This window comes from Chelonoidis abingdonii, chromosome 2 (genome assembly GCF_003597395.2).
Source record: "Chelonoidis abingdonii isolate Lonesome George chromosome 2, CheloAbing_2.0, whole genome shotgun sequence".
Lineage (NCBI taxonomy): Eukaryota > Metazoa > Chordata > Testudines > Testudinidae > Chelonoidis > Chelonoidis abingdonii.
The window spans coordinates 256,094,740-256,107,064 of record NC_133770.1 but is presented as its reverse complement, the minus strand read 5'-3'; the positions used below and the strand labels follow the sequence as shown (position 1 = coordinate 256,107,064).

Genomic DNA, 12,325 nt, shown 5'->3' with positions numbered 1-12,325 from the left:
GTTCCAGCTATTAAACCCTATCATTTTGACAAATCTGTTTGTGTCACTGCAAATGCTTGGTGAGCTGCATTAATCCCTGAAGAGTGTACAAATCTCTACCAGGAATCTCTCTCTGTTGGACTCACTGAACAGAGTTCACAATATTAAGCAACTGTGCTGAAGCCCCAGAAGTTAAGTCTCAGGAAGTAGTGAGGCCATGTGGCTTACCCTAGAGAAAGAATGAGATCACTTGAGGTCTGGCACACAAAGGGGTTCCTCCAAGAGACTGCTCCAAAGCTGTGGGTGTAGCACTAATCTTGTGGATCCATGACACAGGCTCCTGAGAAGCTGGTCACCAGATATGGGAAAATCTATATTCCCTACTGACGTAGACAGGCTGCTGAGAATATCTTTGTGAACACCCTTGGGGACATGGAGAGTCCCAAAAGAAGAACTTAATATAGATAGTGATCTGCCCCTATCACGAATCTTAGGAAATGCTTGTGTGACAGGTGGATGGCTACATGGAAGAGGCGTCCTGCAGATTGAGGGCAGTGAACCAGTCTCCTGAATCTAAAAATGGAATTATGATTGCTAGTATCACCATTCTGAAGTGTTGTGCTAGGACACAGTTGTTCAGGTTCCTAAGATCAAGAATTGGTCTCCCTTTCTCTTTTCTGGGGAACCAGGAAGTAATTGGAATAGAATCCTCTTCCGATGAACTCTGTTGGGACCAGTTTTATAGCTCCCAGAAGGAGAGAGTGGATGTCTTGTTTTAAGAGTTCCCTGTGAGAGAAGTCCCTGAAGAGGGACAGAGCAGGGTGAGGGTGGAAAGGGGAAATAGTGTGGAAGTATTTCCAGGCAATTAGGTAGTTATATAGTTGGTTTCCAGAGGGACGGGGGTAGTTGCAAACTGTGATCTAGTGGAGTGTAATACTTGATGTTCTTGACCAAGGGACGGGATAGTTGGGTAGAAGTAGAGGTGAGAAGGCTCCATTTCTGAGGTCTGGCCCGTCTCTTGAAGGGGTTCTGAGTCTTAGGAAAAGAGGTAGCAGAATGATCTCAATATTTGAGTGGTTTTGGATCTACTAAACTGTCTTCTCATTGCAGGCACCTAAATTCATAGTAGTCACAGCATTGCCATGGAATCCTTGACTGTGTGGACAGAGGAGTCTATATGCTTGCTAAAGACCTTAGGTCATTCAAATAGGAGTTGTTCCACTATGTTATGACCTTCTCTTGGAAGTCCTGAGGATTGGAACCTGAATGCTCTCTTGGACAGTCTTTAAATCTTTTGCATAGAAGGGCAGTGGTGGTATTACCAGCTCATCTGGAAATGAAGAGGACATTCCAAAAGGTGAGATCTACTCTGTCAGAGACTCTGGTTCCTCTTGTATATCTTCCGGTATTGGAGAAGTGTTGGGTACTAAGCTGCACAGTGCTGGTGTGTGCTGTACTATAGGATGATCTGTAGAAGCCAGTGGCTGGTACAGTACTCGTGGGTACTGGTGCTTTCTCTTAGATATCTGATTAAGCTGGTTGTCATAGTGGCCCCACAGGTCAAGTAACTGAAGGGGATAATGGAAAGGACCCCAATGATAATCATAATCTCTGGGCCTATGATATCTAGTAGGTTCCCCAGGCTTATCTTCATGCAAAGGGCTCATGGGGGTAGGGTACTATGGTCCTGGAATCCATGTACAGAAATCTGAGTTTGAGCAGTCTTTCCCTGAACTAAAGGGGGGCAGGGAGCTCCAATGTTCTTACTGGTACTGAAGGCTGGAAGTTTAAACCAGTTCCAACATGCTGCTTTTGTAGCAGTAACATGGAGATGGTGCTGGCAGATCCCCCCATAATTGGTGATTCAAGTTCATCAGCAATGAGATCCTCTGAAGAAGGAAACCTGGAAAGATGTTAAGAATTCTGATGTCTTCACACAAAGTTAGAGTCGGTATCAAGTGGTGAGACAGAGGCTGCTGCAGTACAAGATTATTATAATATCCTGTCCCTTTCAGAGGTACTGTAAAATACCAGCACTGGCATGAATGGTAGCCCTGCATGTCTCACCATGCTGCAAGGAACAGAGGACGCCGCTGCACTAGTTGCTCTTGTGGAAGGCACATCCAAGTGGAGTGTCTTCCTCAGTACCAACATGTCAGTACCAAACTAAGTCATAGCCTCTACTGCAGTGGTTCCCAAACTGGGGTTCGTTACAGGGGTTCTCAGGAAAAAATTCCCTAATGGCAGACAGAGCTATCCCTAGGGACCCCAAGCGCACAGGACCAGCAACTCGGAGCCCCTGGACTTCTAAGAATTAAGCAGATCAAAGCAAGCATCTGTATCACACTGAGGAGATTTAAACTTCAAGACTCCTTATAAGAAATGGAAAGGGAGGTGGATATTTTTTGCTGTTTTTAAAATTAAATAGGCAGCTAATACTGTTTTTAAAATTATTATGAAGAAGGACTTTAAGCTTTGTTGTAATGTGTGTTGTTTACCTGAATGCTCAAGACCTGAATGCTTGTGTAAGAGGAACTCTTTGAGCTGACTTGTAAGGGTATGTCTACACTACGGGATTATTCCGATTTTACAGAAACCGGTACTTGGAAACAGACTGTATAAAGTCGAGTGCACGTGGCTACACTAAGCACATTAATTCGGCGAAGTGCATCCATGTACTGAGGCTAGCGTCGATTCTGAAGCGTTGCGCTGTGGGTAGCTATCCCATAGTTCCTGCAGTCTCCCCCACCCATTGGAATTCTGAGTTGAGATCACAATGCATGATGGGGCATAAACAGTGTCACAAGTGATTCTGGGTAAATGTCATCAGTCAATCCTTCCTCCGTGAAAGCAACGGCAGACAATCATTTTGCGCCCTTTTCCCTGGATTGCCCTGGCAGACGTCACAGCACAGCAAACATGGAGCCCTTTTGTCTCTGTCACCCGTATGTCTCTGTCACCCGTATGTCTACTGGATGCTGCTGACAGACGCGGTAGTACAGCGCTACACAGCAGCATCCCCTTGCCTTTGCAAGTCAGCAGAGATGGTTACCAGCCCTACTGTACCATCTGCTGCCATACAAGTTGATAATGACGGTTACCAGTCATATTGTACCGTCTGCTGCTGTCATGGGTGCTCCTGGCTGGCCTCGGTTAGGTCAGCCAGGGGTGCATGGACAAAAATGGGAATGACTCCCCAGGTCATTCCCTTCTTTAAGTTTTGTCTAAAGGTAGAGTCAGTCCTGCCTAGAATATCAGGCAAGTCTACTAAAGAACCAGAGAGACAAACAGCCACTCTGGGTCAGAGCCCCAGATATCCCGCAGAAATGATAAGCTGCATTCTAGGGGGTGCCCCTGCAACAACCCCACCTGTTGCTTCCCTCCTCCCACACCCCTCCTTGGCTACCGTGGCAGTTATCCACCCATTTGTGTGATGAAATAATAAAGAATGCAGGAATAAGAAACACTGACTTTATTGCGTCTGCACTCAGAGATAAAAGGGCGGGGACGCAGCCTCCAGCTGCTATGATATTCCAGGCAGGACTGAATCTCCAGGAGACAAAGCTTAAAGAAGGGAATGACTGGGAGTCATTCCCATTTTTGCCCATTATTGTGTAATAAAAATAATGTAATGATAAATAATAATAATAGTGTGTAATAAGCATATCATAAAAACAAATTTTATATTTCCAAGATTACTGCTTTTATAATTTATACTCAGGTAAAAGAGAAAATCCCAAGAAATATTTATTTTAGGAGGGGATTTGCGAGACTTGACATTATGGTGAAAGGGGTTCACAGGTTGTTAAAGTTTGGGAACCACTGCTCTACTGTACCCTTAGAGGAACAGGAGGTCTCCCAAGAGTGGGTTGTTTGTGATGATCTTCCTCTTTTCTTTATTTCCCAGTTGGGAGAGGTACATTTCCTTTTTTCTGAAGTTTTATTGTCCAGAGCTGAAGATCAAGCAGCTACAGTGATCTGAGCTGTCTTTGACATAGATATCAATGTACGGGGGGGGGGGGGGCGAGGAAGAGGGCCTCCAGGAGCTAAGGCACACTCCATTAGTATAAGCTTAGTGTATCCTTCCTGTCCTTCTTGGATCTACTCTTCAAACCCAGATAGACCTTGCATTTGGTAGGGATTGTGGGAGCCCCCCAAACACTTACAGGGAAAGGATCTGTGGCAAGTCTTATGGTTCTTAGACCCTGAGGTCTTCGGCACAACAATTATGCTCCAACACAAAAAATCGGAGAAGAGGAGGAGAAGGAGGAGCCAACACAAAATAAAGTGAAATAAAGGTATAATGATATTAATTAAAAGAACGAAACTACCTAAACAAATAAGTATAACAAGAATTCACAAGTTAAGGTGACAAGCTGAATACAGCAGACAGTAGAACTTTCCATCTCATGTTATAGGCAGTTGAGAACAGAGTGGTAGTGGGCTCGTACCTTCCTATATTCCCTTGTTCAAAGCACAAGGCACTGCTTTGTGCAGGAGCAGGACTGCAAATACTACTTTGCAGTCTCTGTTTGAGAGCACATGAGTGTACGGATATCATATGTTGGGGGCACCCATAGGGTCCTATACTTGAAGAAGAAGGTATGTTATACACAGCTTCACCTAGAGGCTGAACAGTATGGTACAGTTTAGCATTCCACTACATCTGTCCCATTAAGTTCTACATTCCTACCATTTATAAAATGTATACTAGCATGCTGTCTTCGAAATTCAGTATGGAACAGTCTGCTAGTCTCTAAATCATACTGGTTATCTAGTTACACGACCCAAAGATCACAGCTTGATCATCCGGCTGTCTATTAGTTGCATGGACTGGCTGCTGTTGGTCTTCTTCTTATTCCACCTTCACCATCTATAGAGTTTACTCTGTTGATAGTTCTTTTTGAGGGACACACATAGATGCTGAAGGTTTCTACTGACCTCTCCAAGTCTGTTGGTCTCAATAGCATATGATATTGGTGATGAATTCTCTCTCTTTACTACAGTTAGAATTGTCCATCCTTTCTCTCCATCCAATTTGACACAAACACAGTCACCAGAGTTTGGACCCAGCAGTTCTCAAACTGAGTGAGGCCTGTTGTAAAAGTATCCATTAAGTTCTTTGACCTTTTTATCCTATCTGGCTACTCTCCTCATGTCTGGCCACTTTGGAGACAGGCTCTTTTGCAAAATCAGAACAGTAGTTCTGAGTTATCTTCCTATCAGGAGTTGTGCTGGACCATATCCAGTAGCTGCTACTGGGGTTGATCTGTAGCTCAAAAGAGCAAGGAATGGATCTTCCTGCCACAGGATTTTCTTGGATGTCTGTACACTCTCTAAGCCTCTCCATTCACTTGTGGGTAATGTGAGTTGCTAGTAACATAATCAAAATCATATTTCATTTGGAACGACTTAAATCCTGCTGCAGTGAATTGTGGACTGTATTCCATCACTAGCTGTTCAGTAATACCAAAATGAGCAAAAGTGCATTTCAGTTTTTCGATAATATTTCAACATGCCATGTCTTTCAAGCACATTACTTCAATGTATCTGGAAAGATAATCCGCTATGACCAAGGATGTCCTCTGAAATCACATAAATCTGCAGCTAATCTCTCCCAAGGCTAAGGTCTATCTGGTAGAGATGTTGTATTTAAAGGTTTTTTGTGTTGTGTTGGTCTTTTAGTTCTGCAATGTTCACATGAAAATATCTTATTCTTTATGTCCTTGCTAATGCCCAGCCATCAAACTAATTGGTTGGTCCAGCATAGAATTTAGTTAATTTTTGATGTCCTTCATGGATGAGGGTTAGGATTTCTCTTCTGATTTCATTTGGAATTACAATTCAGTCACTTTCAATCATGAGACCACTTAATTGTCCAAGTACTACAAAGTAGTCTCTTAACACTTCCCTGACCTGAAGAAGAGTTCTGTGTAACCTCAAAAGCTTGTCTCTCTCACCAACAGAAATTGGTCCAATGAAAAGATATTATCTCACCCACTTCATCTCCTTAGTGTCCCTTAAACACTTGGACCAGGCACCTCTGATGTAACTTAGAACTTCTTTAAGTTGTGTGTCAGTCAATGTCACTTATTGTAGCAGGTGTACTTTCCTGACACTGGTCTGTATGAGTCCACAGCATCCACATCCTTTACATCATTTTCGAACTCATGAGTAATTGAGTACAATACTGGGCTGCATGAGAGAGGGTCTGTTACTACCAGATTTCTCCCAGAAACATATTTAGCTATTGTATTAAACCTAATTGATCTTATCAATATATGGTGGTATCTCAACAGCACCTAATCCAGTTCTTTTCTGCTGATCAGTGGTTTATGGTCTGTTACCAGTGTAAATCAATCCAATCTGCACAGATATCTGTAAAAGTTCTCATATGCCCACACAGTTGCCAGCCAGGCACTCCTTTTCAATCTGTGCACATAGTTTTTCTGCTTCTGTTAGTGTGTGAGAGCAGCTTTTTAACTGGCTTCTACCTAGATCCATGTTACTGCAACAATACACCACCTAGGCCATAGCTGCTTGCATCCACATTGACCGCTGTGGGTTTGTTCAGATCATAGTACTTGAGAGTTGGAGCTGTTGAGATCATTTCCTTTACCTTTTTGAAGGCAGTTGCTTGATTTGGCCTCCATAGCCATTATGTGTCGGACTTAATAGTTCATTCAGCGGTTTTGTCACTGTAGAAAGGTCTTGTAGGTACTACCAATGTAAATTTACCATCCCCAATATGCATCTCAGTTCTGGTACATTCGTTGGTACACTCAATTGTCAAATTCTCAGAGCTAGGACTGATTCTATTTTTGTTTATTGTCTGTCCCAAAAACTGGGTAAGCAAAAAAAAATCATTTTTTCTTATTTATCTTCAGTCTGGATTGACTGATTGGGCTTAGACTTTTGTTGAGGGTTTTGGTGTCTTCTTCCATTGAAGACCCATTTATCAAAATATTGTCCATGAAAACTACAACTCCATTTGTGCTCATTAATAGTTCTGCCACCTTTCCTTGGAAGATATCAGATGCAGTGATAATCCCAAAAAGTAATCTTGGAAAGCAAAATCTCGCAAAGGATGTGATAACTGTAGTACGTTTAGCACCTTCTTTTGCCAAAGGAATTTACCAGTATCCACTTCAGATATCCAGTCTGAAGAACTGTAGCTCCTTTCGCTTTGGGGAGGAAGTCATCCAGTGTTGGGAAGATATATTTTTTTCTCTTGTAACTGCTTCATTACATCTTTTAAGATCAACACAGTTTTATATGTTTCCATTTTTCTTTCTAATGGATACCACTAGGGAACTCCATGCTGTTGACTCAGAGATTTTCTTGATTATGCCAATCCATTCCATTCTCTTTCTCAGTTTCTACTTTATGAAGAAATGGGATAGGATTCCGGTGAGGTGTATGTACGCTATATGGTCCATTATTGTCTCTTAAAGCGATTGGTACTGGATCTCTTTTCAAAAGTCCAATATCACCAAGTATTCCATTGAGTTCTTCCATCTTTCTCACTAGACCCATCATGACTGCCATACTGCGGCTGATAAGGCAGTTGGCCAGTGAGCATTTGATCACACACACTCGAAGATAAAGCTTTTGTCTTTGTAAGTTTTTTTTTCCTGTGGTGAGCTGGCCCATGCCAGAGTACCTTCTAGGCTAGTCAAAACTGTGCCAGGAGACTTCAGCTCTCAGTGGGGTTGTAGGTGATTGTAAGTCTCTTTTCATATGCCTGTTACATCTGCTCCTGAGTGAATTTTAAAGTCAATAGTCTTTGGGAAAATATTCAGTTTCACTCTCCAGGCAGGCTCTGCGTCAACACATGTGATAGATCTCAGAATTAACAGCTCTTGATTGTCTGTAATATGAGTAAACTCCCTGACTGCCTTGGTATGGCAAACAGCAGCAAAATGTCCACATTTTGTGCATTTACTACAACTTGTGCCTTTGGCTGGACATATGTCATCTTCTGGGCTACACATTTTTCCACAGTTTGTGCATTTAGTATGAAAACCTTTAGCGTTCAACTGGAATTTGTCCCTCAACCTGGAAGTTCTCTCTCCTTGCCTCAGAGGCTTTATGATGACGTTTAGCACTCATGCTGTTTATAGCTTCTAAGCTAATTTTTTTTTTCATTTTTTTCAAGCTGCTCCTGACTTTTGTTCAGCTGTTTGACTAGTTCCGACTGCTTTGCTACCTGTATAGCTGTGTCTACGGGCTAAGTCTGTCTTCAACTTTAGTGGCTGTGAAAGATTCTTGTCTGTGAACACAATAACCAGCCTGTCTTCTATTTTCATGTTTGCAGTCCCCAAATCAGAGTTTTTAGCCAATATATGCAGAGCTCTTATAAAACATTCAACATTTCCCCTGGTCTTTGAATTACCTGGTGAAAATATGCCCTTTCATAAGCCATACTTCTTTGAGGTATAAAGTATGCATCAAACATAATTAGAACTTTTTCACAATAATCTTTGTGACAGTCTTCTGTAAAGGTAAAGGATTTAAAGACATGCTCTACTTGCTTCTCCATAGTTTAAATTAAAAAGCATATCTGAATGTCTCCAGTTTTCTTGTGGAGTTTGTTTGCAAAGCAAAATCTTGCAAAATGTTGCTTCCAACTTGTTGATTCTGTAGATTTAGCAAAACTGAAGTTTTCTAAGACACTGAAGAATGGCATGTTGATAAGATTGATCCTGCAAGCTTTGTTCCTTCTGTTGCAACCTTTGTTACTGCTTTCCTTCTGTTTCTGTTCTCTTCTGGCACTAATTTACTCCTGACATCATGTCATGTATTTCTTGTATACAGCAGTGGCTAGGCTGCTACTAGCACGTCAGGATTCTGTATCAGATATGGACTGACTACATAACTTCCTTCTCAGAGAGATACACTAGAGATATTTCCAGGAGACACTGGAGATGAATCGGTCATGTGCTTCAGATGAAAACTGATTCTATCACCAGACTAGCAATAAGATGGACACCCAAAGGCAAGCAAAAACAAGTCTGCCCGAAAACAACATGGCAAAGAGATGTGGAAGCCAAGCTGAAAAACCTGGGGCACAGCTGGTAAACTATTGAAAGACTTGTCAGTAACAAACAGGAGTGGAGGAGTTTCGTCACTGCCCTAAACGCCATAGGTGCTGACTCCGTGGGTATTCTGGGGCTGGAACACCCACGGGGAAAAATTGGTGGGTGCTCTGCAACCACTGGCAGCTCCCCACCCCCCTGCCCCTGCTCACCTCCTCTCCGCCTCCTACCCTGAGTGCACCACCGAGTCCTGCTTCTCCCCCCTCCCTTCCAGCGCTTGCACCACGAAACAGCCGTTTCGCGCAGCAAGCAGTGGGAGGGATGGGGAGGAGGAGGAATGTGATGAGGACATGGAAGAGGCGGGGCCAGAGCGGGGATTTGGGGAGGGGTTCAATAGGGGCAGGGAGGGGGCGGAATCGGGGACAACCACCCACCAATGCCAAGGAAAGTTGGCACCTGTGCTAAACGCCAGAAGCATAATAGGAAGATGATGAAGAATGGCTGAGATTAGCTTAAACAAGGTATGTTACACACAGAACCACCCAGTTGCTGAACAGTATAATACATTTGAGTGTTTCATTACAGCCGCAAACCCACCCAGTCCAAGAATACCAACCAGGAGACCCTGTCAAAATCAAGCTTTTCCTCAGGATATGGTTGAGGAGAACTGTGACAAATTTAGATCTGGTTTAGTTCTAGCTGCATTCTGGACGCATTTCAAAATCTGATCTCTATCATTCTGAGAAAAACTGAGCTCCTTTACAATGTATCCTTCCCAAAGAGGAAAGAAAACTGTTTGAAGCAGCCTATTCACTAGCTTCCTAAGGACATCCACAGCTGCTGTGGGCATTACTCAGCACCACACACATTTTGGCAAGAGTTTGATCTAATAGTGTCTGTGATGTGACATGTTTCACATACGTTTTTTAGGAAGCATTCTCTCAATATTTTCCATATTGACATTTTTCTTCGCTTATTGATGGAATAACCTCTATAAATCCACAGCACCATGACAGTATGACAGATGATGAAATTTGCATATTTTCATGTTTAGGTATCCTGTTTGTCTCTAAGTCGTCATTTTCAAGAGGAGCCTCAACAATTCCAGCATTCACACATTTAAAAACTCACTGTAAACAACTGCAACCCAGCAGTTCTAAATTAAGTTAAAAGGCATGTGCCAAGGCAGTTTTCTTAATCTTGAAAATGTTTTTCCTCTTTGTTTTCTGTAATAAACTCTTGAGAAACCTGCTTCCTTACTAAAACTTTACTCCCTCCACAGTGCGTAGGCTGGTTTGTTATTGTATGTTCTCAGGCATTGATCTTTCTTGGTGATTTAGGAAAAAAGAGCTAAAGCAGAAAGTTGGAGAAAAGAGATAAAAGGAATTTTTTAAAATATTTTTCAAGAGAAAGAAATATAGATCAAATTTGAGGTCACGTAACTCTAACAAAGTTCCTTTAACTTTTTTTCTTAATACTGAAATTTGATCTAATAATCAACAACTGGGACAGGCATCACAACATTGTTTTTAATTAGCATTTTAGAATCCTCCCCTCTCTTGCTTACCACCGTTTTCAGCCTTGTCAGTCAAAATGTCTCAGCCTGCCAAACAGTAAATCCTCTCAGGCAAACTCTCAACTTTTGAGTCCAAGATAACCCAGATTCAAGACATAATTCAGATATCAAAAAATGAATAATTTGGATTGGAGAGTTTCACTAATGAGGTAATAACTGGCAGGCATGTTGCTAACTGAATTATTAAGAAGACTGGATGGATAGATATTTGAAAAGTCATGTGGACACAGCAGAAAATGCCACACTGAGAGGCAGAATAGTTTTCTAGATGTGTTTCTAGCACAGCCACTGATGTGCTGTTTGATTTTGGGCAAGTCACTGCACCCGTAGGTGCTCAAACTGGAGAAGCAGTGGGAGGTGTGCTGTCGCATCCTCTGGCTTGAAGTGGATTCCATTATATACAGGGTTTACAGTTTGGTTCAATGGCTCTAAGCACTGACACTATAAAAATTGTTACAGCACCCCTGACTGCACCTCTCTTTCCCCTCTAACTTTTGGTCTGTCTATTTGAGCAGAGTGTTTTTGATTATGTATGTGTAGAGTGCCTGGCACAATGGAGCCCTGATCTCACCTGGAGCCCACAGGCTCTATTGTAATACAAAGTAATCATAACTGTAATGGAAAAGAAGCAAAAAATTTGTAATCTGCGATTGGGAGGATAAAAGACAGGTGAGAATGCAAGTTCAGAAAACAGTCTCTTGAGGTAGGATCATTCCATCTACTTCTCCAGTGAATCCTGACCAAGGTGATCTTGGCTGAGAGGTGTTTAAAGAGGTCTGTGCCAGCTCCATGCAATCTGCCTTCCTCTCCCTACCAAATGTGGGTGCACTGTGAAAAATCAGGTTCTAGATGAGTGGATGGGACTGAATCATGGCTGGGAAGGGGCTCGTGCACATACAGAGTGTCAAAGGGTTGCAGAGGAATAAGGAAATCAGACAGAAGGAAAGAGACAAGTAGTAACTGTTTGGAAACCACTCGTCACTAGTAGATCCCCCAAAACCTGTGGGACTTGGGCAGCTTTTCCCATGAGAGGCAAACTCCAACAGAAGATGAACTTCCATAAATTGAAATTCACAGAATTTCATATCCATGGAACCAAAGACAACCATTGACTAGAACCCTTAATTTTATACAGAAACTTCATATTCTGCATACATAATTGAAACCCATAAAGAGACCCAAAGCACAAGATTTCCATGGCATATATTTCCACTGGTTCTAGAAATGGCCATGTAATTGTCATTTTTTGAGTGCACTTACTCTTATAACCTTTGTAACAAACTACGGGAGATAAAAAGCTACAGATTAATAAAGGATAGAAGAATAGAGGAAGAGCACACTTACACAATCAGCTTCTGTTTTGAATTTACATTCCACTTCTTTCATATTTTTCAAACTCAGTGTCTTTGCTCTGTAATCAACACATGGAGAAAAGTTGTGAAGCAGATCATCAATACAGTAATCCTGAATATGGCTAGGTAGAGATACAGGTCTAAAATATAACAGAGGGCTGCAGTGTTCTAACAATAGAATTGCTATATATATTTTTGCATGTTTAAAGCACATTTCATATTGTAATCATTCTACAAAAATCAGGACAGGCAGTTACTGAGGAAAATATCCTTCAAGTGTACAAATGCTAAACAGCTAGGTAGGTTTAGGTTGGTTCTGTAGCCTCTTTAAATTCTGAAAAGTTGTTCTAGTATATAACTTCAAAATTTCTGTAGCTTTA

The 12,325-nt window shown here is 42.0% G+C and overlaps 1 protein-coding gene across 1 annotated transcript in view; it reads right to left on the bottom strand.

Moving 5' to 3' along the window:
• Positions 1-12,325, bottom strand: part of SLC26A7 (solute carrier family 26 member 7) — a 139,205-nt gene that overhangs the window by 19,667 nt on the left and 107,213 nt on the right. Inside the window, exon 12 of the mRNA XM_032805277.2 lies at positions 11,938-12,004. Coding sequence (XP_032661168.1) covers positions 11,938-12,004 — 67 coding nt within the window. The remainder of the gene's footprint in view (positions 1-11,937; positions 12,005-12,325) is intronic.